The 24,288-nt window shown below is 50.1% G+C and overlaps 8 protein-coding genes across 8 annotated transcripts; 1 reads left to right on the forward strand and 7 right to left on the reverse strand.

Annotated features, from left to right (window-relative positions):
- Positions 1 to 155: 155 nt before the first annotated feature.
- Positions 156 to 1,733, forward strand: N7471_005361 (uncharacterized protein; the record flags this gene model as incomplete). The annotated part of the gene is made up of 1 exon (XM_057278080.1): positions 156 to 1,733. The coding sequence occupies one exon, from the start codon at positions 156 to 158 to the stop codon at positions 1,731 to 1,733; it is 1,578 nt and encodes a 525-aa protein (XP_057137690.1).
- Positions 1,734 to 2,328: 595 nt separating this feature from the next.
- N7471_005362 (uncharacterized protein) lies at positions 2,329 to 2,607 on the reverse strand (the record flags this gene model as incomplete). The annotated part of the gene is made up of 1 exon (XM_057278081.1): positions 2,329 to 2,607. The coding sequence occupies one exon, from the start codon at positions 2,605 to 2,607 to the stop codon at positions 2,329 to 2,331; it is 279 nt and encodes a 92-aa protein (XP_057137691.1).
- A 1,058-nt stretch (positions 2,608 to 3,665) lies between these two features.
- Positions 3,666 to 5,135, reverse strand: N7471_005363 (putative endo-arabinanase; the record flags this gene model as incomplete). Its single annotated transcript, XM_057278082.1, has 4 exons — positions 3,666 to 3,728; positions 3,868 to 3,896; positions 3,954 to 4,132; positions 4,183 to 5,135. The coding sequence occupies 4 exons, from the start codon at positions 5,133 to 5,135 to the stop codon at positions 3,666 to 3,668; spliced, it is 1,224 nt and encodes a 407-aa protein (XP_057137692.1).
- An 811-nt stretch (positions 5,136 to 5,946) lies between these two features.
- Positions 5,947 to 8,128, reverse strand: N7471_005364 (PX and BAR domain-containing protein; the record flags this gene model as incomplete). Its single annotated transcript, XM_057278083.1, has 7 exons — positions 5,947 to 6,042; positions 6,096 to 6,209; positions 6,270 to 6,458; positions 6,509 to 7,327; positions 7,383 to 7,649; positions 7,700 to 7,968; positions 8,035 to 8,128. 7 exons carry the CDS (start codon positions 8,126 to 8,128, stop codon positions 5,947 to 5,949), a joined length of 1,848 nt encoding a protein of 615 aa, XP_057137693.1.
- A 712-nt stretch (positions 8,129 to 8,840) lies between these two features.
- N7471_005365 (uncharacterized protein) lies at positions 8,841 to 9,863 on the reverse strand (the record flags this gene model as incomplete). The annotated part of the gene is made up of 1 exon (XM_057278084.1): positions 8,841 to 9,863. The coding sequence occupies one exon, from the start codon at positions 9,861 to 9,863 to the stop codon at positions 8,841 to 8,843; it is 1,023 nt and encodes a 340-aa protein (XP_057137694.1).
- A 1,235-nt stretch (positions 9,864 to 11,098) lies between these two features.
- N7471_005366 (Peptidase C19 ubiquitin carboxyl-terminal hydrolase 2) lies at positions 11,099 to 18,425 on the reverse strand (the record flags this gene model as incomplete). Its single annotated transcript, XM_057278085.1, has 5 exons — positions 11,099 to 11,763; positions 11,820 to 12,468; positions 12,521 to 13,872; positions 13,940 to 15,811; positions 16,409 to 18,425. The coding sequence occupies 5 exons, from the start codon at positions 18,423 to 18,425 to the stop codon at positions 11,099 to 11,101; spliced, it is 6,555 nt and encodes a 2,184-aa protein (XP_057137695.1).
- Positions 18,426 to 19,345: 920 nt separating this feature from the next.
- On the reverse strand, positions 19,346 to 20,027 carry N7471_005367 (uncharacterized protein; the record flags this gene model as incomplete). Its single annotated transcript, XM_057278086.1, has 2 exons — positions 19,346 to 19,908; positions 19,958 to 20,027. The coding sequence occupies 2 exons, from the start codon at positions 20,025 to 20,027 to the stop codon at positions 19,346 to 19,348; spliced, it is 633 nt and encodes a 210-aa protein (XP_057137696.1).
- A 1,072-nt stretch (positions 20,028 to 21,099) lies between these two features.
- Positions 21,100 to 23,121, reverse strand: N7471_005368 (F-box/WD repeat-containing protein; the record flags this gene model as incomplete). Its single annotated transcript, XM_057278087.1, has 1 exon — positions 21,100 to 23,121. One exon carries the CDS (start codon positions 23,119 to 23,121, stop codon positions 21,100 to 21,102), a length of 2,022 nt encoding a protein of 673 aa, XP_057137697.1.
- Positions 23,122 to 24,288: the final 1,167 nt, after the last annotated feature.

Consider the following 24,288-nt stretch of genomic DNA (forward strand, 5'->3'; position numbering starts at 1 on the left):
CGTGTCTCTCGTCACCTTCACTTGATATCGATATCCTATTTAAGCCCTTCAATCAATCCTCACACTCTTGACACTCTTCACTCCCAACATTCATTCCAGCTGCACGCACTTCAAACCCATCACTTCGAGCCACTCTTTCACTACTGGTATACACCATGAAGGACAATATTCTGGTGGCGGTTCTCCTGGCGATAGCGTTGGTCACCCCGGCCTTCGCGTGGTTGTTCTACGTTTGGTATCGATCACACGTGGCCCAAATGCACCAAGAAGGCCAAATCTTCAACAGAAGAAACCGAGATCGTGCCCAGGCCAACTATGAGCCTGCAAATGGACCCCAAAACCCCGTATTTGGACCCTACTTTACCCCTCGCGGGTGGGTTCGACCAAAGGCCCGAGGATTCTCCAATGCCCTGCGTACGCCACAGTATGTTCACCCCCGGCAGCCAATATATACCGGTAACCCGAAATCTGACCAACATTTCCAAGGACCAAGCCGGACGAGCACGCGTAGTCCTCCCCAGCCGGCGAACCAGCAGCCGAACCCATTATCCAAACGGCAGCAAAGGAAACAACGAGCGCTACAAAACAAACAAAGACAGCAACAGGAAAGAGAACAGCAACGAAGTCAGAATGAGCAACGGAGCAAGCAAAATCGACAAAACCAGCGCAAACAGAAAAACAAGAACCAAGGCCAGAATCACCAGAGGTCCCCCAATTCCCATTCCCCAAATTCCCAGGGAGGCCAAGACGAGCAATATCATCACTGGGGAAACACAGAAGGACAAAATGACCAAACCAGCAATCATGGTGGCGGATGTGGCTGGGGAAATGATGATACCTCACGGGACAATCAACACAACACTGAGCAGAACGATAACAACGTCGACTGGGGCAACACTTTCAACATTGACGAAGGAGGGGAGAGAAATAGTGGACCTGGTTCCCCACGACGAGGCTCACGAAACAATCACAATAGCCCACGGGAAAAGAGCCCTCAATGGGGTAACAGCCGCCCTGCATCCCCAGATCGAGCGTCACGAAACGAAGCGGATTCCCGCGGAGGTTGGGGTCAGAGTGACGATGGTGCACAGCGAAACAGCCATTCACGGAGCAATCATTCCAATGAAGACCATCATAGCCGCAACGAGGGACGGGGCGATGATGATACGAAAGGCTACCACAAGAAAAGCAAACGTAACCACCATATGTCCCCGGAGCGAAAGTCAAGAGGCCGATCAAGCCCCAACCGTAACTGGGGACAGAATGACAGTGGCACACGACAAAACAGCCCTTCACGGAGCAACCATCCCAGCGAAGACCATTATAGTGGCCACGATGGATGGGGAGATGACGATACGAAGAGTTACCACAAGAAAAGCAAGCGTAACCACCACGCATCCCCGGAGCGAAAGTCAAGAGGCCGATCAAGCCCCAACCGTGACTGGGGACAAAATGACCATAAGGACTATGGGGAATGGGACAACAACAGCCGCAAAAGGTCCAGGTCCAACTCCTGGGGACATGCAGAAGAACGCCGTGGTGGTGGCAGTCCAACCTGGAGCCAAGATGGCAATGTGCACCGAGACAAAAAGAAGAAAAAGGAGCGCTGGCAAATTGAATTGGAGGAGAATCAGAAGAGACGTCAGAGTCGAAGTCGCTCGCGCGAACGCTCGGATACAGGATGGGACAAGCGCAGCCAGGCTTCCGGCTGGAAAGAGACACAGAAATGGTGAAGTCAAATTTCTTTCGCGTGGATTGGAGATGGGGGAGCTTTCCAGGTATTATGGATTTGCGTTCATCCACACATGATATATGTGTAGTCGATGAACTTTTTATCACCTGTGTTTTACCCTGAACAATCTATTTCTTATTGGAGAATTACACACTTTTATGCATTTTGATCTTTAAAATAGGCAAGGCAGAAATGAGCATTGTAAGTATATACCCATGGCTATACCAATGAAATCGAATTCAATAAGTAGGTATGGTACTCCTCTTCATCTCCTCGAAATATGCAAAGCAACTAAGATCCTCAAGCATAAGACATGAGGAGGTGCGTCACGATCGATGGGTCGCTTTGAAAATATTGGCCGCGCACATCAAGGAGCCGAGGGAAATTCGAAACCCGCAATATTTGAAGGAAAAGTCGGGAGATAAGCTGTTCCTGCACTACATTGTTAAGTTGCATGACTGACACCTTTCTACTCCATGGTCCGAATGGGACGCATCATTTTTTGGTGCTCGAATGTGTTGGTCCCACCTTTCGACCGTCTGATCGCTTGTCACTAGTCGGTGTTGGAAGTTTGTCAAAGCGCTGAGAAATCCCAGTCAGATGTGCAAAATGGGGCGTTGGATCTGCTGAGCGATCATCATGAGCACCAGCCGGCCTCGCCTGATATCTCCATGAATCTTGGACAAGAGAAGCTGACGGTAGTGAACGGGGCACCAGAGATACTTCGCAGCCAGGGAGAACAGCAGCCGGGGGTGCCAGCAGGCACATCCGAGCTGCTTGTCAGCCATGAACCGTAGATGTCGGATGTGTGTCAAAGTGCCGAGAAAGCCCAGCCAGAGGCGCAAATAGGGACGTTGCATCCGCTGAGCGATCATGCTGAGCCTCAGCCGGCCTTGCCTGATATCTCTAAGAATATTGAACAAGGTCAACTGGATGCAGTGGATAGGGCATCGGACTTATTCCACAGCCAGGGGGAACAGCAGTCGGAGGCGTCAGAGGTTCCCGAGAGTTCTAAACAGCCGCAGCTAGAGACTGCGGGGGATGCAGATGATGCAGCGGCATCCTTGGAGGACGGTCAGCAACAAGAGCCCGGAAGTCGGGAAAGACTCCGTTCACGTTTAGGAGAGTTGTTAAATCATCGATGGAGGCCATGGAAGAGGCGCCGGAACTCTCAGGGGATCTTCTGCAACAAGATATGGAGGCGGAAGGGAACACACTGAGAAGAATGGAATCAATCAAATCAATAAATCAGGATGTGTCGGTTGATGAGCATTGACTGGATTATATGATAGTTGCTTTTATCCATGTACTTTTGGTCTTAGATTAGAACGACACATGTCAATTCAGTTTCGTTCTTTTGATTTGCATCCATTTCCAGCATTGGAGAGGAATATACAATGAGTCATGCAGTACGTTTAACGACACCTAGCGCCTCATTAGACTATATAGTCTTGGGTTGATACTTGCAACATTCGCGCAGGCTTGCTTCAATTTTTATATGACCGAATCCAGTGAGTTTATATTCACTTTCGCAGAAACATATGTATTGGCAAGGTAAGTCACAATTCACAATCACAAACGTTCAAATATACCGAGAGCAAAGAGTTGGATATCCCAGGACCTGTACGCCACGAAATGCAGACGAGGAAATTTGAACAGAATGGGTAATGTGTATAAGCAATGGAGTCGCGAGAGGCGGACGAAAACAAGTCTATGGGAGTGAAAGAGATGACGATGGGACCCCTTCAAGTATTTTGGGAAGCAAGAACGCAGAAATATGCAGAATTCGAGATCCATTCTTGAAGGAAAAGGGATGGGTTGAACGCGGATGCAAAATGCGGCGGAGTTTAGGCGATATTATCGGAGGTCTATAGTGGTGTAGAAATGGAAAGTCTAGGATAGATCGAGAAATGAAGGGCGTGCGAATGTGAGATCAGGCCTGAGCGATAGGCCATCCGTCAACATATTTGAGAGGATTGAATCCAAGGAAGGCGTCCTGTGGATGCATGTGTTAGATCAGATCTTGATGACGTTCGTGTGTATGGTGCAAGGGGTAGCAAAGGAGGATCGACATGGGTGCATGAACCACGACAATTGTGGCCCACAAGCTTGCCAATAATCAAGTGTGAGCTTACCTGGAATGCAATGCCAACTGTTGTGTTCACTGTGATGAGGTCAGTATGGAGTTCAGACATGGTATTTCGATTAGGGGTAAACGCACAGTAGTGGTAGTAGAGCACATCGGTATCGCCATCACGGATCACAGCTTGCCCGCCTGGGGCATAGGTCTCTCCGTTCGAGCCGTAGACAAGTTCGCCGCCACCTGTGACGAGATCCTTGCCGGTCTTGTCTGTGAATGGCCCACGGGGACTTTGAGAGCGTCCAACGCGGATGGAATATCTGAAGTACGTGAATATAAAGCAACAAGTCACTGGATCATGAAGACTTACTCTTGACCAGCGGGCGGCAGGTTGTCTTTCTTCAGATTACAGCAGAAACCATGACTATACCAGAGATAGTACCATCCATCATTGTAGGAGATGAAAGCACCCTCAACGGGATGGGGACCGCTCGGATCACCACAGATGTTATTGGCCATGCGATTCGGCGGGCCCAGGGATTCCGGCTCCCACGCCAGCTGACGCTCATCAGGTTCGGTAGTCCTGGCTGGAGAGAGGAGGTCCTTGCTCAGCGGAATTTGGAAAATTCCATTCCAGTAGCTTCCATAAGTCAAATAAGCATTTCCATCGGGAGTGACCAATGTGCTGGGGTCAATGGCATTGGACTTGGTGTAAGGATATATGTCCGATCCACTGCCCGTGCCAGTCTCAATGACAGCACCGTGATCAAACCAGTTGCCTGGACCCGGAGAGTTGGAGGTGGCCACGCCAACAGCGCTATCACGGCAACCGGCCTTGCTCACACTATAATAGCAATAGTATGTGCCGTCGACGGCGATAACGGTCGGGGCCCAGGGCACGGCACGATCACCCTTCGGGATCACACTATTGGCATCCAGCACACTGCCGACATGCTTCCACGGGCCGGCCATACTCGGCGCAGTGTGAATGAAGATGTGTTCGCCGACATGATAAAGATAATATTCATCACCCACACGGAGAATAGTAGGATCATGTGTATGTTGCTGTGTCTGACGGGGAGGAGGAAAGCGGCTTATAGCCTGGTCATTCCCGAGATCTTGTAGCTTCTGGCCATGTTCAAAGTTCCGGTCTCTTTTGATACTCAGACCAAGACCGACGGAGAAGAAACATACTAAGGCGAGGAAGGAAATCATCTTAACCCAGCGTCGAGGGAATTGTTTCCAAAAAGACTGATGTCGAAATTCATCGTGATGGCCAGACGGCGACATCGACCGTGATAAATGACCGGCCCTGACGATCATCTTGATGGATCCAGGCACTCATCGTTTTCGGTCGACGCACGGCGTTACCACCCTGGTAGGGTGGAGTTGGTGATGCAGGACAGAGGGGTGAAGGAACTGCGACACGGTCCACTGGATACTCAATAAAGGCCCACAATCGGACATGCCTGCAGGGTTTTCGGAATGCCCAGAGAACAAGTTGTTCTTCTGTAGGAGATACAGAAGGTGTGTTCGCCTTGGCGCAATGGAAGCGGCAGGATTAGTGGAAGGATTCGTGGCACAAAAGATGGATCACTGTTAGACCAAACTACATATCAGGCAATTGAGCTCTGACATACAACATAGTCGCACACCATAACTTTGTACATAAGTTAGTGAACTTGACAAGCAAGGGAGATGGGTAACTTTTTGAAATCAATCGGTTGCAGTGTCGATCGTCCTTTTCTTCGAGTCACGGGAAGTGATTGGTCAACATGTTGGGAATGTGCCCTTTGCCTTTGAAACATATCACTTCTCCAAGGATGATGAAAACGGTTATAAACACATCTAGGAGCCGGCCCTTTACTCGTCTTTTTGAGACTTTTCCAACAATATAACCCTGTAGGGTTGCAGGTACGAAGGTACAGGTAAGACAAACCCCTCTCCATCCAGGGCTACTACATAGTACTTTCTATACAGAATAGCCTAGATTTAGAGAATTGGATATACCAGGTTTGCATTTCCAGCGAGGTCCAGGGCAGTGACAAGTTAACAATCAGTAAAAGAAAAAGGTAAAAGATATCCGCCGAACGCCAGCGCCGAGCTTATCAGCCTGAAGATGAAGTATGATCTTCTATCGAGCCACGATCTTGTCTACCTCATCTTTGGCCTCGGTCCATGTTTCCAGGTTCTTCCGAGCCCAGTCCAAGTGGCAACGAGCATATGCGACCTAGAAAATCATGGTTAATCTTAGTCTTGAATCATGTAGGGGGGCATTCATACCATGTATCGTCGCAGATCGGCTTCTTTGTCCTTCTGGAAGCGCTTTAGATCGTGTAGTACGCCCGCGCTCGCATCCTTGACGTCCTTCTCGGACACTTCTAACGCTTGCTCCAACTAAAAATCGAGATTAGCTTGGAGTCATCTGAAAACAATTTTACTCCACTGCCCACATACCTGAATCAGACTTTCTTTCGTCTTTCCGATCTGGTCCCGACGTGTTCGTTCGGGATCTACATCCGCAAACCCGTGGATAGCATGGCTGATGCGACCGAAGATTTTGTTCGCCACAAAAGTCCCGCTAGATGACTTCCGATGAGCAGGAGAGCCTGGTACTGACGGGTCAGACCTCTTAAGTCCTCCGGTCTGCGACCCAGGCGCAGAGCTCATGGAATCGTCGTGAGTAGATGGGAAACCTGAGTCAGCTGGCATGACGGGACCATTCCCCCTTCGCTGCTGACGGCGGATGAGGTTGACAGAGAACGAGGCTTCGTCCCTCCAGAATGAGGGTTGGTGCGGTTGAGGTACTGCTCGATGCGCTTGGCCTCGAGTTCACTGCGCTCAAGGGAGTCTAGTAGGGTTTTTTTCTTCGACAACTCATCGCGAGTCATTTCTTGTTGTACCCGCTTGAGCACTCTGTATCGTAGAACTCCGCGAACCACACTAGCAAACTGAGCGCTCTCCCGCATAGGTTCCGCAAAACTTGCGCTCAAAGCGGATGATAGTTCTTCGGTTTCAATATAAGAGGTATCTGCGGCCTGGCCGATCCGCTCAATGGCGGCAGCCACTGTTGGTGACTGCTCAGAAAGAGAGAATCCGTTGTAACGCGCTCCCAACTCCATGAGGTCGGCTGAGAGCCCAGACAAGTGCGAGAGAGTTCGTCGATTAACTTTCTCGATGTTGCCCTGCAAAAGTAATTCTAGCTCTCGCGTAGACGCTTCAAAATTAATAAAGTAAGGATCCAGTTCTTGCTCGCTAAGCTTGCGTGACTCAGGAGGGAACCGCCCGAGCATCTCAGGTCCTGGGAACGTGGGCGGCTCTGATTCACTGGGTGACGTGGGCGATGCTGCGGTTCCAGCAGCCGTGGTACTCCCACCGCTGGGTTTGAGCTTTGCGGATGTAGACGGAATCGGGAGCCAGCCATGGGCTGGTGTCGGGTTTGCGGGGTCAAGAGGTGGCGCTTTGAGATTATTCTTTGGGACTGATGCTGCAGGATGGGAGCTCAAAACCTCACTCTGGGCAAACGTTAGTTAGTAAACTCGTAACCAAGAACATCTAGGTCGAACCCACCCAGCTAACGTTGGGATCAAGGAATCTCCACCACACTCCATCCTCGCGGATCTCCTTCATACGCCTGCAGCGGTTGAGGAACACACTGAGCATGCGCTTCCGGAGATCTATAATGGCCATATCATCTTTAGCTCTGGTGGGTTTGGCTGCATAGTCCGCCATGCTATGCTTCTCGGGAATCGGCGGAACGACCAAGGTGGGATGCAAATTGACAAGGGTTTGTCGCAATGATGCAAACTCGGAGTATCGACGGCGCACTTCCAGGTCCTATCAACACTCAGCATTTTACGGTTATCCGCCGGGCACCATTCTCATACCGCAGTCCGAATTGTGTAAACAATAAAGCTCCCGCCGCCCTCATGGTTTTTCCCGGCATCCGTGATCAAAATTGGCATCTCAGGATTTTCATAAAGGATCTGCTCAATCCGGCTATCATAGACGCTCTTCCGAGGGTATTGTTCACTGGCGGCACCATACTCGGCCTCATCCTCGGGGTCGCTAAGGTCTTCTGGATGAGTGATGTAATCAGGAGGCTCGCTGGTGGAGTCGCGGCTAGATGGAGGGGTTGAGTCATGTTCATAGAGAGCTAGCTGCTGTCAGATACTGATCCAAAGGCAGAAACGTTAGAGTGGGAACCAAGCGGAGATCTTACGGGGAGAGAGTGCGGCTGAATGTAGGGAGTCAGATAGGCCAGGCTGATGTTGGTCAAAGGCCCCGTAGGGATTGTTATCTTCGTCGTTCCACATTATGAGGGTATGGAGGCTTGATAAGGCCAACTAACACCGGAAACTGAGTTGGAGAAGCTGTGCCTGGGGATCTGCGGGGGGAAGTCGTGGTGTGGCTGGTGCAGGGCGGTGTTCGCGATTACGTCATGAAAGAGGCTTGAACTTCAACCATCATGGATAGAATATGGGTAAGAGACTGTAAAAATGGACAGCTGAGGAAAACTTGAAAGCACATAGGTTGATAGATGTCTTGATAGATGTCTTTTGTCCTAGAATATAATGGTTGCGATGGTTCCAGCTTGAACCCCAGGTTTCCCGCCACCGCAACGTCACGGAACGGTGATCCAAGAGCGGCCAATGTATATTTAGCTGTTGCACTAAACCACTACATGAAGATATTTTTCTCATACCGAGCCAGCCAAAATTTAGTACATCCCAAAACAAGGGAGTAACTCTACACAACAAGCATTTTGAAATTAACTTCATTTGAGAGTAATCAGCTAATAAACAGGTGATGTATGCCGAAGGTTGCATGTATGGCAAAAGGCTCAAAGTAAAGAGCCTCGAAGGCAAACATTTGCAAGGTCCTAGAATTCAAAATCCGATTTCACACATCTCAAAGCCTCAGATATTGTTCCGCCGTGCCCTGACCAAGCATCAAAGTCCATAAAGCTTTCTCCTTCCATGAAATGACCCTCATATCTCATACCTCAATGTTTCTGCGCCCTGTGTCTCATTTGCGATCGGCATGCCGAGAGCCTGCAGCGTCGCGTGCATTTTGTATCGCCCGTTCTGCATTGCGCATAGCTGAAAAGGCCGGGTCCATTCCACTAAATGAGCTCTGAGCACGTCGTAGAGTTGGGTGGGGCGGCAGGGCTGGAGACTGGGGAGATTGCGGAACAGAGAGCGAGAAAATCCGGCGATTGGGCTCGTCGGTGAAGGAAGTAGGGCTCTGGTCGAAGCCAGATCCATCTCTCGAACCATGAGCCCCACTGATGGTAAATGAACGGTTTACGCGATGAGGTCGCAGCTCCTGGGGGCTGGGGAGAGTGATGTTGGCTCGGTTCTGGCGGCGCTGACGCAGGTTGAGAGGGAAGTCGTTGTTAACGGAGCCACTGGCGGAAGTGAGAGCGACAGATTCAAGCTCATCTGTCCTGAGGTGGCGTTCAACTTGTTGGTCCGAAGTGTCGCTGCCAGGCCCCGGCACAAAGCTGGGAGCAGTGGTACGCGCGAGGCCGATTCCAGGATGAGCACTTGAAGAGGATGAGTTGCGGCGAGAGGCTCGAGATGAAATATGGGTAGATTGAAGACTGGGGCCGAGATCAAGAACACTGATCTCACTTTCGCTCAGGACTGAAGCACGGGGTCGCATCGAGGTTCGCATCGAGTTTGGTGTGGTTCGCGTCGAGTTTGGGACGGTGGGACCAGGTTCTCCATTGGAACTCAAGCCTTGAGTTGAGACGGGGCTCGCGCGGTGAGGAGACATCTCATTTGCTGGATCGGTCGTGGATTTCGTGGACTCCAATATCCTGAGACGCAAGGCCTCGAGCCTCAGAAGCTCGAGTTGGTCACTGGCGCTTTGGAAAGCCAAGTATCTATCAGCGTGCTCGGAGTTGATCCTGTCAATCATAGACCTGGCACTGGGAGGGCTGACATTAATAACCTCTGGACAGAGGTTAGATAGCTGGGGATTGAGTTGGCGTGGCTCATGTCTGAAGAGTCCCCGACGTTTCGGAGAAGGAGCGGTGCGCTTCATCTTGGAATAAGTGCGTGGAATATGGATGTTTGGTGATTCAATCAAGGGAAGCGTGGCAATTTGGAAGCTAGTTGCGCGAAGGAGACAACTCGCACGCACCTAGCCCTAATATGGAAGGAGGGACTCTGGCACTTTCCTTCCAAGGCCCCCAGACCACATAACTTCCTATCCTCTACATCACCATAGAAACATCATACACGCCATGTGTTGATATATACTACATGTATGTACGCTTCTGATATGGAGTCAATGAACGGAGAAGGAATTCCTCGGTCCAGACTACTAGGTGACTTTGGATACCACGTATCTTGATAGGTGAATCCATATAGAACATTTAAAACCACAGATATGTGTTAAAATACAAGGCCAGTGATGCTAAGGATACATGTACTATAAGTGCTTGTCAATATTTTTAGTTGACTCCATGGCTGCACAAGCCCTCTTGTACAACCCATGAATTTCACTTCAAACATAGGGGTTTGAATACCTTCTGTTAATTGGAAGCTGCCAGTGTATATACCGCGCACAACCGTTGTAGGACTAAGGAAATTAATTATTAGGGTCTTGTCTACTGCATAATGTGCCACTGGAATGATTGTAGGAAGAATTGGATAAGTTATAGGTGAGAATCTTGATATCGCCCAATACTGAAACACTTCTTGTGAAGCAGACAGCCACCTTGAAACAACCATCTCTACATTTATGATCAACCTAAGGCTCTTAGAACGGTCCCTGGTAATGAACTAGACCGCTATCGGCGGACACAAAAAGGAGAACAAAGAACAAAATCACAAAGCTACACAAAATGGGGTCACCTTATATGGACACACCGCTAGCAGCCGCAACCGACCAAGACTGAAGGTAGTTAGAGTCAAATCCCGGACATGTTTTGGTGTGACCTGCTATAAAAGAGGCGAGGTCATTAGGCCTCTTTGTTATAGATACAAGACCTCGGCGAGCAAGCTGATAGGAAGCCGATAGTTAAGTGATGAAGAAGTGATAGAGAGAAGTCTTTCTTACTTTCTCTACAACTTCACTGGATCTTTACATTGGCCTGAGTTTGGCCTTACTCTTACTTTGCTTTGAGAATGTGATTGAAATTAAAACAAGAAACATATTTTTGATTTTGTATGGGCCACCTGCCCATCCCCCTCCCTCTATGTAGAAAACACCCCCCCAATCCGCCTCCCCTCCCTCACTCCTTTTTTTTTTTTTTTTTTTTTGGTTCATATTATTCATGGGTCCGAGGACATTACATCCTCGGACCCCACACGCAGCTCCACGACTGGGAGATCATCGGAGGAATCCTCCCCCTCACCCCCAGAAGTGAGACCCAACTGAAACTGAGGGTCGATGTCCATGGGGTGATCCCATGGACATCGGCCCTCAAAGATGCCATCTTCGGTGGCAGCGTTACCACCGGAAATCTGCGAGATGTCGTGAGCGGCGTCGAACGACCAAGAGGGTTCCGTGAGCTTGCTGAGGGAGTCGACCTGCGATCCCCCGTTCTGGTGCTCGTAGCCGATTTTCTTACCTTCGCTGCCACCGTCCTCCGAACCCGAAGTACTCTCCTCGGCAGAAGAGTATAGGTCATTTCCGAGGGAGTCTTGCCCCCGGCTCACCCGGGGTGCCCCTCCTGCCCCGGCCAAGGCAGTCGACCCCTTGCGGGGTGCGCCGCCAAGGGCACGACCGCCATCCTCCGAAGGTGATTGGGAACCACCAGGGCTGCGGGAGCCGGAGGAACTGCCAGAAACACTCGCCTCGCGGTTCCGGTAGCCTTCAACCAGCTCCCGCAGCTCCTGGTTACCCAATGCACGATCGGAGCGACGGCGGTAGAACAGGAGGTAGGCACCCGGGGTGATGATCGACTGCATGTTTGTGACAGTCTTCGCAGATGTATCTAAAATCATGTCAGTAAGATATCTTTCAATTAGCACATCAGCGGGGGTATCGAACCATTGCAATAGACCCAGGCACCAGACACAAAGTCCTTGATGTAGGCAGTGTAGTGACCACCACCCATTCCACCCATGTGGTTGTCGACAGCAATCAGATCGTACACCGCACTCTTTCCATCCATGGGGCCTTCCACTCGGCTGCTCAAATCCAGTCCCTCAAAGGGGAAGTCGATGAGAGTGCTGATCTTGTGTCCGTTTCTGCCGCGGAATTGGCTAAACCGCTTGAGCTGCACGACCATGATATCAGGGGTTCTCCATAGCTCGAACTTCTTGGTGGCCGAAACATGGGTCTTGCACTGAGGACAGAACCAGCTATCTGCCCGAGAAAGAATTTCCTCCTTGCTGAACTCATCCAGGCATTGGTCGAGAGAGACAGTTGTTTGCTTCGGCTTCTTCTGGCTTACCACCATGGTATGATCAAAGACATTCTTGATGTTCATGTAGGTAGGGCGACCACGGAGCTCCTCGGGGTCACGTGGCCTGCCGCCGAAAAGGGAATCAACGGCATCGGGAGCCCAGTCAAGCAGGATGGCATCACCTTGGCGAAGGAGCGATAGTGGTGAGCTTGGTGACAGATCTGATTCATCGGTATCGTTGCCATCATCACGATTGTTATCTGCGGAACTTTTGGATGAAGAATCGGATCCCTGGCAAAGATTAGCGGGCTGAATCTGAACGGACAAGACGGAATAAACGAACCTTAGTAGAAGTGGGAGGAGATGGGGTGCGAGAGGAAATGGAAGGGTAGGTTTTGATCGTGGAAATATTACGTCCATCAGGCAGAGTGGTATTTGTGCTCATGACCGTTACATCAAAGAGTGACAACAAACTGGCGGGAATTTTGCTAGCAAGAGGATGCTGAGGGGACTTGACAGATTCAGAATCAGAATCCGACTCATCAGTGTCCTCTGCAGGCTTTGGCGCTTGCTCGGTTTGCATAGAAATGTTAACGATGCTGTCTTCGCCATCAATAGAAGATGTTTTGATTCGGGAATCTGCTGATCGTGCATCATCCTCGTTTGTGACCACAGTGTCCGAGTCATCAGTTGCATTGTCGTCGTGGCTGTTTTCTTCGGCAGCCAGAATGTCGTGTGTAGTCATGTTATTGGCCTGGGTAAAGAGCTTGCGGTAAATCGTCTCAAGGTCTCGAGTTTCTTCACCAGAGAGACGTATGAAGGATGGAATTCCGAAAAGTTCATGAGTGGCCTCTTTGTTCTTGCGCGGAACAAGTTTGCGGTGGAAGACGGGTACAAGGACTGCATCATCATCGGAGGTAGAGTCAGGAGAATCAGTAGATGCTGGAAGAGGGCCAAGATCAAAGAACACAATGGTATCTTCTTGGGTAATGCGTAGACTACCGAAAGAATCGTCATCGTCGCAAAATGTTTGCCAGAAGGAATTGTGCAATGTCTCTGCTGCGAAGATTCGTTCTCCATCGATTCCCATCTTTTGGGCGACAAAGTCCTTCCAGTCCTTCAAAGTATCATTTTCATCGAGCCGGACTTTGAGAGACACGGGTGGCCCGTCAAGAGGGTAAAAGATAATTGTTCGATTGATGAGCGTTGGACCCGTTGGGATGGGCACAGTGACCATTGTGAAAGGGTCCATGATGATGCTGGTCTTTTCACAATTGTGGCAAATCAGTGTTGACTTGTACATTCCGGCAAACAGATCAGTGATAACAGAGGCGTTGCGGGCCTCATAGAGGTCCCAACACTTGTTTCCGAACTCCTCAAGAGCCTTGCGATCGTGGATCATCTCATCGGTGGAATCGGGGATGACAGTGGCCGGTTTGCTGCCAACGATGCGGCTTAGGTCTTCCGACAGTGCATCAAGGAGAAACATCACAAATTCCTGACTATCATGTTGCTCGTAGCCAGCAAAGTCTTCACGTTGCCGACCAGCGGCAGCACGAAACCTATAGGGGTTGACAGATCTCGGCTGAGGGTCTGATTTGTAGAGCTCCTGAAGCAAGTTGGCCCATTGCTTAGCAATGGTGCCGCCGCATCCAAGGACGTTGCCAGGATTCAGCTCTGGTTTGTACGATCCACCTGCAGATTAAGATTAGCATCGAAAGACCTCTTTCGCAGTATCCAACAGTAAGATGTGTATACTCACTAAGGAAGTAATAAGACAATTCCTCAATGCTTCGCACACATTGCAACGCGGAGTTCATGTAACAAGTGTTGCCAAGGTTTTGCAATCCCACGATAAGCTGTCGACCCTTCCGACCTCGAGAGATGAGCCCCCGAATTGGATCGGGCGGCAGGGTAGGGGTGGATCTGCCACTGGGTTGTGTGCTCGTGAGTGCGGCTTTAGCGGCAGATGCTTTGGTAGCAGCATCGTTCTTCGGCTGATCCACAGGGATACCCAGACTCTTGAGAGTTTTGGTAGAGGCTTCAGACACCCATTCTCCGCCTTTGAAGCCACCGACCTGTTCCTCAAGAACAACACAATTCGCCACGCTGAGACCAGCCATATCCAAAGTCATACGACCATTGTAGTTTGCATTTTGGGTTTGATCCTTAACATTGTCAAGCAACACCCGGTGGGTTCCCTCCGGAAGATCGAGGAAAGCATTCAAATCGAAAAGGAGCTTGTCGTTGGGGTTCGAGATCAGAGCCAATGGAGGAGCTGGCGATTGGCTGCGGGAGACAGCTGGGGTTGCTGAGGCTGATGCAGTGGTGCTACGAGGTAGCTGGAGAATTTTCCAAACTCGAACCTTGGTCGACATATCGATACCAGTCTGTTCTTTGGAATCCTTCAACCATTTTTGGTAATTCGTCTGGCGACTAGCCAGGATCTTGACAGACGGCTTGACGGTTTGTCTCAAGATGGTCGGGGTGGTACCCGCGGTGGGGTTGGCCAACTTGAAAATGGTGAAAATCGGAGGATAAGTCTCATATTCGATCTTTTCGGTATCGCCGGGTTGGCTAGTGTTGTGAGCATAGCGGATGATCACAGGTGACTGGTCGGCGAGGCCGTACCACTTCTGGATCAGGTTCCAACCATGTTGCGGAATTATCGCGAAATCCAGAGAGTCGTGCAAACCGGGGCGCATAGGCACAAACATTTCACCAGTTTCGTCTTTGAAGCTGGGCGTGGCCGGGTCGGTGTCGAGCATTATGTTCAAATTGTTGACGGGACCAATGTCTCCCTCCAATGATCCTTTGTCAGTGTGATCCGCATGGGCTGTAGTGCGTGCAAGCACCTTCTTCAGCCAAGCCATTGACACCACAAAGCCCTTTTGTCCATCTTTCAACGGCGCTGTCATCAGCGCATTCACCTCGGCCACCTGCTCGTCGATCGTAGGAATATCGTCTAATTTGGGCGATGCTGGTCTGGACTGCTCGCCGGCCGAGGATGCTGACTCGGTCTTATCATTGTTCGACGTGGTGGAATGTGTAGATTCATCGTTTGTGCCGTCGCATGTGCGGGGAATAATGTATGTGCGCGCGTTATTGCAGACAGTGCTCACGCCTCCTTCGGGGTCGGAGTCAGTAATCTCGGATGCCGGGCGCTTCTCGCCGGGAGAAGGGGATCGTCCATGAGTTGGAGGTGTACCCCCTCGAGTATCGGAGGGCATGTCGGAATGGTCGCTAGAGAGGGTGAGGCCGGCGGTCGCGGTCGCGGGGGTGAGCGAGCGGCCAGGCGGGCTTCCGGACTGAAACTGCAGATGCGCAGGCACGTAGCGAGGCGGCGACAACGACGAACTCTGGCCGCGGGAAGAAGAGGAAGACGTGTGGCGAGAGTGTGGAGGTTCGGAGCGGCCGTGACGTCGAGCCCGAAGGCCTGGACTGGTGCGAGGCTCTGGGGAAACTTTTCGTCTCTTTGGTGAAGACGTCGTGGCGATGAGCTGCGCACCTCGTGTCGCAGCTCGGGGCAACCAGGGGAAAATAGAAGACGGGATCAAAGCAGCACCCTTACTTCCTTTTGGTGGAAGTACAAGGGGATTTGGTTGTGAGCGAACGAATTCGACTGGCAGAAAATCTTAAGTTTGGTAATTTTTTTTTCCGGAGCGGAAACGAAACCCAGGGGCTCTCCACATACAGACGACCAGCGTCTGTAGATGAAGCGAAGTTCAAGATAATTGGTGAACGAAAAAAAGAGTAAGAATACAAGTCCAAGAAGATATGAAATGACGAAGATATGAAAGATGTATGAGAAGAAGAGAAGAAAGATTGGAGAGTTGGAGCTGTGAAGCTCTTACTTATACTTGAAGGTGACTATTCAGAATAGTTCGCACAATGACAGAGACTCGTGAATGGGATTGATTGTCAATAGCTATTGTAATCTTATAATTGTTTGTGAGATTTTGGTTCTGTTTCTATTGCGGTGCTATTGACCTATTGTTAACAATGGATTAGGGCACAATGCCCTCACTATCGCGAACGACTCATCAAACAGATTAGCCCTGGAGAGTATCCAAACATTATGGGTTTGTTAGCTGTTCAGAAACATGATTGAAAATATTAAGGACATTTTGCATTTTTTTCAACTGAACCTAGCTGCAACAAGGCCAGCCATGGTGAGATAGATACAATAAAAGCAAAAAAAAAAAAAAAAAAATACAACCTGCTCATCAACGCTCCTCCATGTGAAGCTTGTACATGGTGTTGTTCTCCGATCCGGAGAGGAGCAACTCCACATCAGCCCGGTAGGATACAGGGTTAGACGGGTCATTCCGACCGCATGCAACGACTGTATTGAGGTCACCTTTGAATCGCTGGGTGAGGCTGAAACAGCACTCACAGAGCATCAGTCCACATCCATAGGTTTCTTCATCACAATCCACCACATCTGCGTAGGCATTAATTGGCTGAGCCGCCTGGCAAGATCCGAATGCGGGCTCTCGACACAGGCTGCACCATTGGTAAGGGGGAGTTGGGTAAAAAGGACCAGCCTTCCCAGTCTCGGGATCAGTCAGAGCTTCAGTGGCTTTGTGTAGCAGTGCTGCAGCATCAGCTCGTATTCTTTCTTTCGGGGGCGAAGGCACAGGTAGTAGATTGAAGGTGTTGTGGGAGCATTGTATGATTTTGCATCGATTCCATGTACAGGAGACACACATCCGGCTCTGTTCTTTTCCTTCAGCAATATGTCCATCCTGGAGCTCGACGATCATGCCGCTGTCAAAGGTCCAGACCTCTGGGTTACGAGGACCGAGGCCATTGATGCCATACGCAAAGTTGTTGCACCAGTGGCAGGGGGGAGATCCGTTCCGGTCATCTGAGAGAAACACCACAGGATGAGCAAGTTCGGTCCAGAAACGGTGGGTGTTCGCGGACTGCGAGGCAATGGTATTTGAGACAGTGGCGCGAGTGGGTGACTCAACGGAGTCAGAAATATAGTTCGGTGAGTTCTGCCTCTTCGGGATGTTCGGGGTGTCGTCGTCTGAATCAGTGAGCACAATCACCTCATGTGACTTCGGTCCCTCAACAACGGAAGGCTGAGAGTTGCGGAATGGAGGGGAGGGGAGCTCTCCAGAATTGTTCTGTGTGGGATTGGTCTCTGGAACCTGGATATTTGGTTGGATGGCTGGGAAACTGGTTTGTTCACTCGGCTTGGATACCTCAAGGATGTCGATCTCTTGGATGCCATGTGGTGAGTTGGAGCGTGCTGGAGAATCGATCTTTGGGGAACTGATTTGTTCAGTCGGCTTGGATACCTCAGGAACGTCGAGCTCCGGGGTGGCATGGTGTGAGTTGGAGGTTGCTGGAGAATCGGCCTTTGGAGAACTGCTTGGTTCACTTGGTTCGCTCGTGGAAAAGAGTGCAAAGGGTGGGTGTCTAGCTGGACCAGCGACACATTCGAACCCATAATTTCGGCATGAGAGACAAGGTTGGGAATGGTCGTAATCAGCGTACCGATATGAACAAATCTCTTTCCTCCGACCTTTACAACTCTCGCATGATCGCTTCCATTTGGGCGGGGGGTTCACAACACAGAAAACACCGTCGATTTCACATGTTGTGCAAGGATAGGCGAACGGATCGGGGTCAGATGCAAGCGAGCATTCCAGCCCTAATTCTTGACAGGCAGCGCACTCTCTCTGCAGAAGTTCGTCATCAGCAGGCTGGACATCCCCAGTCGGCTTTGATGCCTCGGCCTCGGCCTTGGGTGTCTCTTTCTTTTGTGGTGATTCTGACAGCGATTCCTTGTTGCGGCGTCGAAGGCTGTATCGTGAATTTGGTGTGTCTGTCTCAGGGTTGACGGCCCAGTATCTGTCCCAGCTGTCGGGCTCACTATGCGGGGAGGGCGTAGAGGGCGTCGAAGGGGGAACAGAATCTTCTCTCTCCGTGTCTGGGCTCAGTCTAGAACGGAGCCTAGAAGTTGGAGACAAGCTCCTGGCCTTCTTGTCAGATCGAGGTTCTTGATCACCCTCATGGAAAAGAGATAGTTTGCGCTTGGAGGGTGTTCGCTTGCTGGAAGGTGTGTAGTCTTCATCTTCATCATTGTCATGCCATGACCCAACGACGGCGGCACGCTTCGAGGCACGCTCTCTCAGGTGATATGGGCCAGCGAGATATGGGAGCATGCAGTAATTGCCCGTGCTACGGTCAAAGAGCTGCTGAGCTCGCACGAGTCTCTCGAGAGAGTATGCCATGGTGAATAGCTGCGAGCTGTAATGAATCTGCCGTCACGTTTGATTAACAACTGTCAAAACCGTAACAATCTCAAGCAGTCAATACTTGTAGGTTGTTCAGATTAAATCAACCGAGGGTTTCTGACGCTTTTGAAGCCACGCATCGGTCGAAGGACAAAAAAGGGCTGTCGCTCACGTGGTGAGTTTAGCTTGCACGTATCAATGCAAATTTATGTACCCTGCGACGCTTGGGGGATACGAAAGGGGTATGAAGATGGATAGATGGAATGTTCAAGTGATGGAGGAACAAGCAATGCTGATATCAAAGCATTCAATGGAACTGTACACCAGAGAGTAAAGTAGAAGTGAAGATGAGATGATAGCGATTTAAATACTGATAAGCAGTCCATATGCAGGAAGATGGAAAAAGAAGTCAGTCGATTGGAGTTGTAGATAATAGTATTCAAGTCTCAATAGCAGGAACAATAGGGTTGAATTGAATTGTATTCATGTCTCGATGGGGAACTGTAGCAATAGGAGACAATCGCCTTTGGAACACACAATAGCAATTAACACGTGGTAATCAAAGGTTATACATAGAAAAGTCGTCTGCACAATGTATGCTTTTTACTGCCTTCGTATACACCTAAGGAGCTATCAAAAAAGACATCAAAAAGGCATATAAAAAGTATATCCAAAAAGCACATCGGAGAGTTCTTACATATAACATCCCTAGTACCATCTTGGTCCAACATTGAAATATATCAGATCAATAAAGTCTTAGGTCGTCAAGGACAGAGGCCGCATAAGCGGCCGACTATTCTTGTATGACAATCAATAGCAATTTCCCTCCATTCATATCAATACACAATTCCAACACAGTCGCAAAACCCAAATAATCTCACACTGGATCCATTATATCAATTGACCCGAGAGAGTATTCAATGTGTCAATGAGGTTCTTGTCACTCCCATAGAGGGAGCCGGCGAGGCGACACCGTTCGTGGACATAGCGATACGGACCTTGGTCAAAAAGGTATTTCGCGCAGGATCGGTGAAAATAGGCATGGGAGCGGTCACAATGAGGGATGATGTGGCGGTAGACAGAGAGATCTCGGAAGAGTCGCCAGGCAGGGCCGTTATCAAGGCGCGTTGGTGTATGGCATTCTCGGCGCTAGGCTTTGCGATTTGGAGCTTTGCCAGTCTTTCCTTTTCGATACGGTCCTTGGCTGCCAGATGGGAGCCGACGAACCAAGCAGTAACAACTGTGACGGCGATCAACCCGAATATAACTAGAAGCCATCTCATTGCCGGCGGGAGTCGCTTCCAATGAGCCCAACATCCCCAGCAGTGTCTGTAACCGCTACGGGGCTGTTTAGTCACAGCAACTGACTGGATCTTGGGTGAGGAGGATAGTCCCAAGCTGGAATCCGAAAAGCTAGAAGCGGAGGGGGTCTCAGTGTCAACATTTGGCTTTTCCGGACGTATGTCAACGGAGTCTTGACCTGCATGATGTTTGCTTCGATTTCTCTGAGTTTTGCTCAATATACTAACCGTATGAAAGTTCATCCATTTGATAAGACCACACTCGGTCAGATCGAATATCATTTCGAGCGTTCGCCATAGTAACTATAGGTATCCTAAGTTGGAGGGCGCGAGTATATCGTTTTTTTCCTTTGTATTGAGATATAGAGGGTGACAAGAGTTGGAAATAGAGCAAAAAAGGGTTGTAGGTTGGGCTTTCATATTGCAGGCGGTCAACATAGTAGTTGATAGGTTCCTAATTAGGAATAGTAGCGCGAGGTCCGATGTTCTTCAGTCACGGAGACATCAAAAATGACCACAAAATTACCTAGATCTGTCGCCATATCAATGGTAGCGGGAAATCTTTAAATTTTCTCTTTCGGGAACTTTGAAACTATCGCATGTGCCCAATCTTTAGATTTATCTGGCGCCGAAGGATAACATTGGATGCGGTGGGTAGAAACCAGCGTGGCGTGGGCATGGGATATATACAACCACCAATTCAGAAGTTCAAGATTTGCATTTGATCAATGCTATAGCTCGACGAAAGCTGAAATGGCGTCTAGAAGATATCGTGGGTTGTCCAGGATTCAGTTGGTGAGAGGAAGAAAACAGAGCATGTAGATCTAGCGAACCAAGTTTATTGTCTTAAAGCCTTGAATCCTCGGGCCAGTTCCAAGGTTCCCATCCCAAACGGTCTTAGCCCCCGTCTCGGTGGGGCCGTCCCGTTGGCTTCCACTGACGGCCCGATCACGTACAGTAGTAGCACAACTAGCGCTATATTGCTACCGAGTGTATAAAAAGAAGGCCTTTATGTGAGATGATGTTCGTTCAAATTCACTGAAATTCATCGATGGTCCTATGGAAACAAGGGCAGATGGTATTATAACACGAAACCAGACAGATAACCGAAGAGAAGGACAAGTAGTAAAAACAAAAAAGCAAAGTAGCGCCTGTGATGCAGTCAGTGGCAATATGTGAGATCAAATCACCTTGTTTGAGCCACAGCCGTTCTTGAATGCGCCAGGGTATCCATCCATCGACCGGAGATGCAATAATAAAAAAACAGAGATAGCAGCGCCGCAGTTATACGCTCCATCCCATGACAATAGGAAATATTTAACCAACAAGGGTACTTTTGGTAGACAAAAGAAGAAAAGAAATTGGCCACTCTAGGCCCGGAAATCGTACATGCGAACTTGGTAGTCATCACCACCAGTGATGAAGCGGCTGTCGCTCAGACCAATGCAGTTTACAGCTGCGCTGTGACCTTCATAGGTATCCTGGCCGGTAGGAACACGAGGATCCCATATCTTGACCATGCGATCCATGCCACCAGAGGCAATCCGCAGGGTATCAGCAGAAAGAGCCCAAATACCTTCCAGATGTCCGAAGAAGGTACGAAGGCATCTTCCGGTGCTGGTTTCCCACAATCGGATGGTTGTGTCCACACCGCTGGTGATGATATAGCGCGGGGGTTCAATGCGGCCTTGATCCTGGTCAAAGGAAGAGCCGAATGGTGAGTTCTGGAGAGATAGAGACTTGGCCTCGAGAAGAGGGGAAAGTGTGCTCAGGATGTTGTCGCCATTTTGAGAAGATGTGCTTACGTGGTCGTTCTCGCAGTCGGCGAGGTGATTCTCCAGTTCAATTTCTCGGGGCAAAGCAAGAACTTGCTGAACGGCGCCGATGTGGTTATGGAAGACTCGGATGCAAGTCTTGGTGTCCAAGTCCCAAAGGCGTGCGGCACCATCGTCGCAAGCGGTCAAAACTGTGCGCGAAACCGAGTCGATTTTGACAGCGTTGACTCCCTGTGGGTGGGGAAGAACAAAAGTAGACTTGTCCTTGAAATTCCAGATTTTGACAGTGCGATCGACGGAGGCGGATGCAAGAAGAGTGCAATCAAAGTGGAGGGCGATGACCGCTTCGGCGTGGCCATTGTACTTAGAGATACATTCGCCTGTACGCCAGTTCCAGATTCTGATGCTGCGATCCAGACTACCAGTGATCAACTTGGTGTCATCGAACTGGAGGCATCGCACTCCAGCAACGTGGCCTTTGAGAGTTCTCAATTCTTCGCCAGTATCTGTGTCCCAGATCTTAACCGTAGCATCATAGGACCCAGTCATCAAGATATTGTCCTCGAACTGCAAACACATGACACTGTCTCTGTGGCCCTTGAAGACCTTGACAGAGCAGCGCTTGTGCTTCCAATTCATACCGACAACAAATCGATCCCGATAAACCTCCTTCCACGGACGGTAACGAGTTTTGAAGTAACTCTCGTCTTCTTCAGGAGTCTGGGGAGGCGATGCACAATGGCGCTTTGCAAGGGCGGAGGATTCATCGTCGGATTCCATCTTGCGTTTGCCACTGGCTGAAGGTTTGACTGTCGAGCAAGATTCAATCATTGCGGCTTCAGTCGACCCAACGGCAGGCTCGTTGTTGCCCCAGTTGGTGGCGCGTAATTCAATCTCACGCTTGGCTTCGCGCAGACGCTTGCGATCTAGAAGAGGAAGACCCCAACCGCACTTGTTACACTTTCGGCGGATATGCTGCTCGCACATCCGGTGCCACACCACATCATCATCGGCGAGGGCTCTCCAGCGGGGAGAAACTTGTGCTGCTCGGCACAAGGAGGCTGTGTCCAGGTAACGGAGAATTTTGAAGGACAGCTCCGGAGGGAGGGCACCGAGGAAATCGATTCGGATGAGATCACGGACACTGGCGGAGATGTAGGATAGTTGGGGGAAGCAGGACTGCGCCAGAATTCCCTGAAGCATGAGAGTTCGTTGTTTCGCTGGAGCAGCGGAGAACAACGACCACACATGGGAAATACCCTGTTGGTCACTTTGAGGAAGTAAGTTCAGCTCGGATTGCAGCTGGGTCATCGACTGTTCATCAGCTTGGCGTCTGCTGCATTTTGAGTCCGGTTGATGACGATAGCAGTAGCTGGCATTGACTAGGTTTTGCTCAGATGGAGTTGAAACTTGCGAGCGCAAAGGCGCATATTGTCGCGGCTGATATTTTGCGAGGAACGGAGCCACATTTTGCCTCGCTAGATCCTCCAGGGTTTGTGTGGTATTGTCGGTGTCTTTGCGCGGCAGAGAGCGGTTGGACTCGGCGTTCGCACTGACCCCCGCATTTGGAATAACCAGGCTCTGCTGTGTAGACGAGGGTTCCGGTGTATCGGCCATGGTGACTGATCCGGTCTCGCGCGGTGTGACGGGGAGGGTACGGCCGCTCGGGCGACGACGGTCGCGCCTGGTGTACCGAGATAAGAACAAGTCGGTGTGCAGAAATTCGTGTTCTCCCGAGTTGAATTGTTTAGAGTGAGAAGCACGGAGGAAAGATATCAATCAATGTCGTGATGGTATCCTTGAAAAATTCTCCAGAATCAGGGAGTCAAGAGGGAGGGGGGTCAAGGGCTATCGGTTCGTGCGATATGAGTACCCTGAGGAAGATTGAGATAAGAGCGATATCGAGCGTCCAAGGTTGGCGACGGAAATCAACTTGGATGATAAAGAGAAAGTAGGAATAGGAATGGGATAGAGGTCTTTAAACCAGAGAATTATACAGGGTCTGGGAAAAATTGCACAATCCAAAGTGTCTTTGATATCGCCATCGATGAGTCCGGGGAATTGCGTGATAGCGCCAGCCCTAGAGAGCGGCAAATACGTGATCTGGGCGGTGAGACAACACGTGACTATGATCCGCATGGCGCCATCTCCGCGCCATCGCACCTCAGTCGATCAGTTCCTACGCTTCCGACAGGCTGATTCGTTATCACTTGGTTTCACTGGGGTGAAACGGGGCATTTCATCTTCTGGGTGATTGAGGCTAGTCCCACAGCCATCTCACACCGACACTCACACTTTGTCAGACCCACTGCCCCCAGCTTTGTTGGTTACTACCATAAACCCGTGGATCCTACTGCGATCTACCTAAACCTTCTGTGAACGGCTTGCCGTGTCTACAATTTACGTTGTACCCAGGGAATCAGGTCTCGACCGAGAGCGACTCGAGAACTACTGGTAAGAGGCTTTTTTTCATCCCTTTATTTGCAAGTCATTTCCGGGCTGGAGCTCGTGCTTCACTTTTGGTGTAGAGCACGGCCCCGGCTTATTTCTACACGGCCCCGGCGTATCGTACTGAGCCCCCGAGGTCCTCATGACACCCAGCTCCCAGGTCTATAGGCTGCACAGTAGCCATTTTCCCCTCTGGTTTTGTCCAAGTTTACAACAGTCTAATTTGGTAAATATAGGCCTATACTGAAGTGTCCTAGGGTTTTGGTGAAGTGAAAGTGGTGCAGTCACCCCCTTTCCCTCGTAGCTGTGTCAATCAATTTCACCCTCGCCCCTGAG

This window comes from Penicillium samsonianum, assembly GCF_028829775.1.
Source record: "Penicillium samsonianum strain IBT 33392 chromosome Unknown utg000003l_segment0_segment0, whole genome shotgun sequence".
Classification (NCBI taxonomy): domain Eukaryota; kingdom Fungi; phylum Ascomycota; class Eurotiomycetes; order Eurotiales; family Aspergillaceae; genus Penicillium; species Penicillium samsonianum.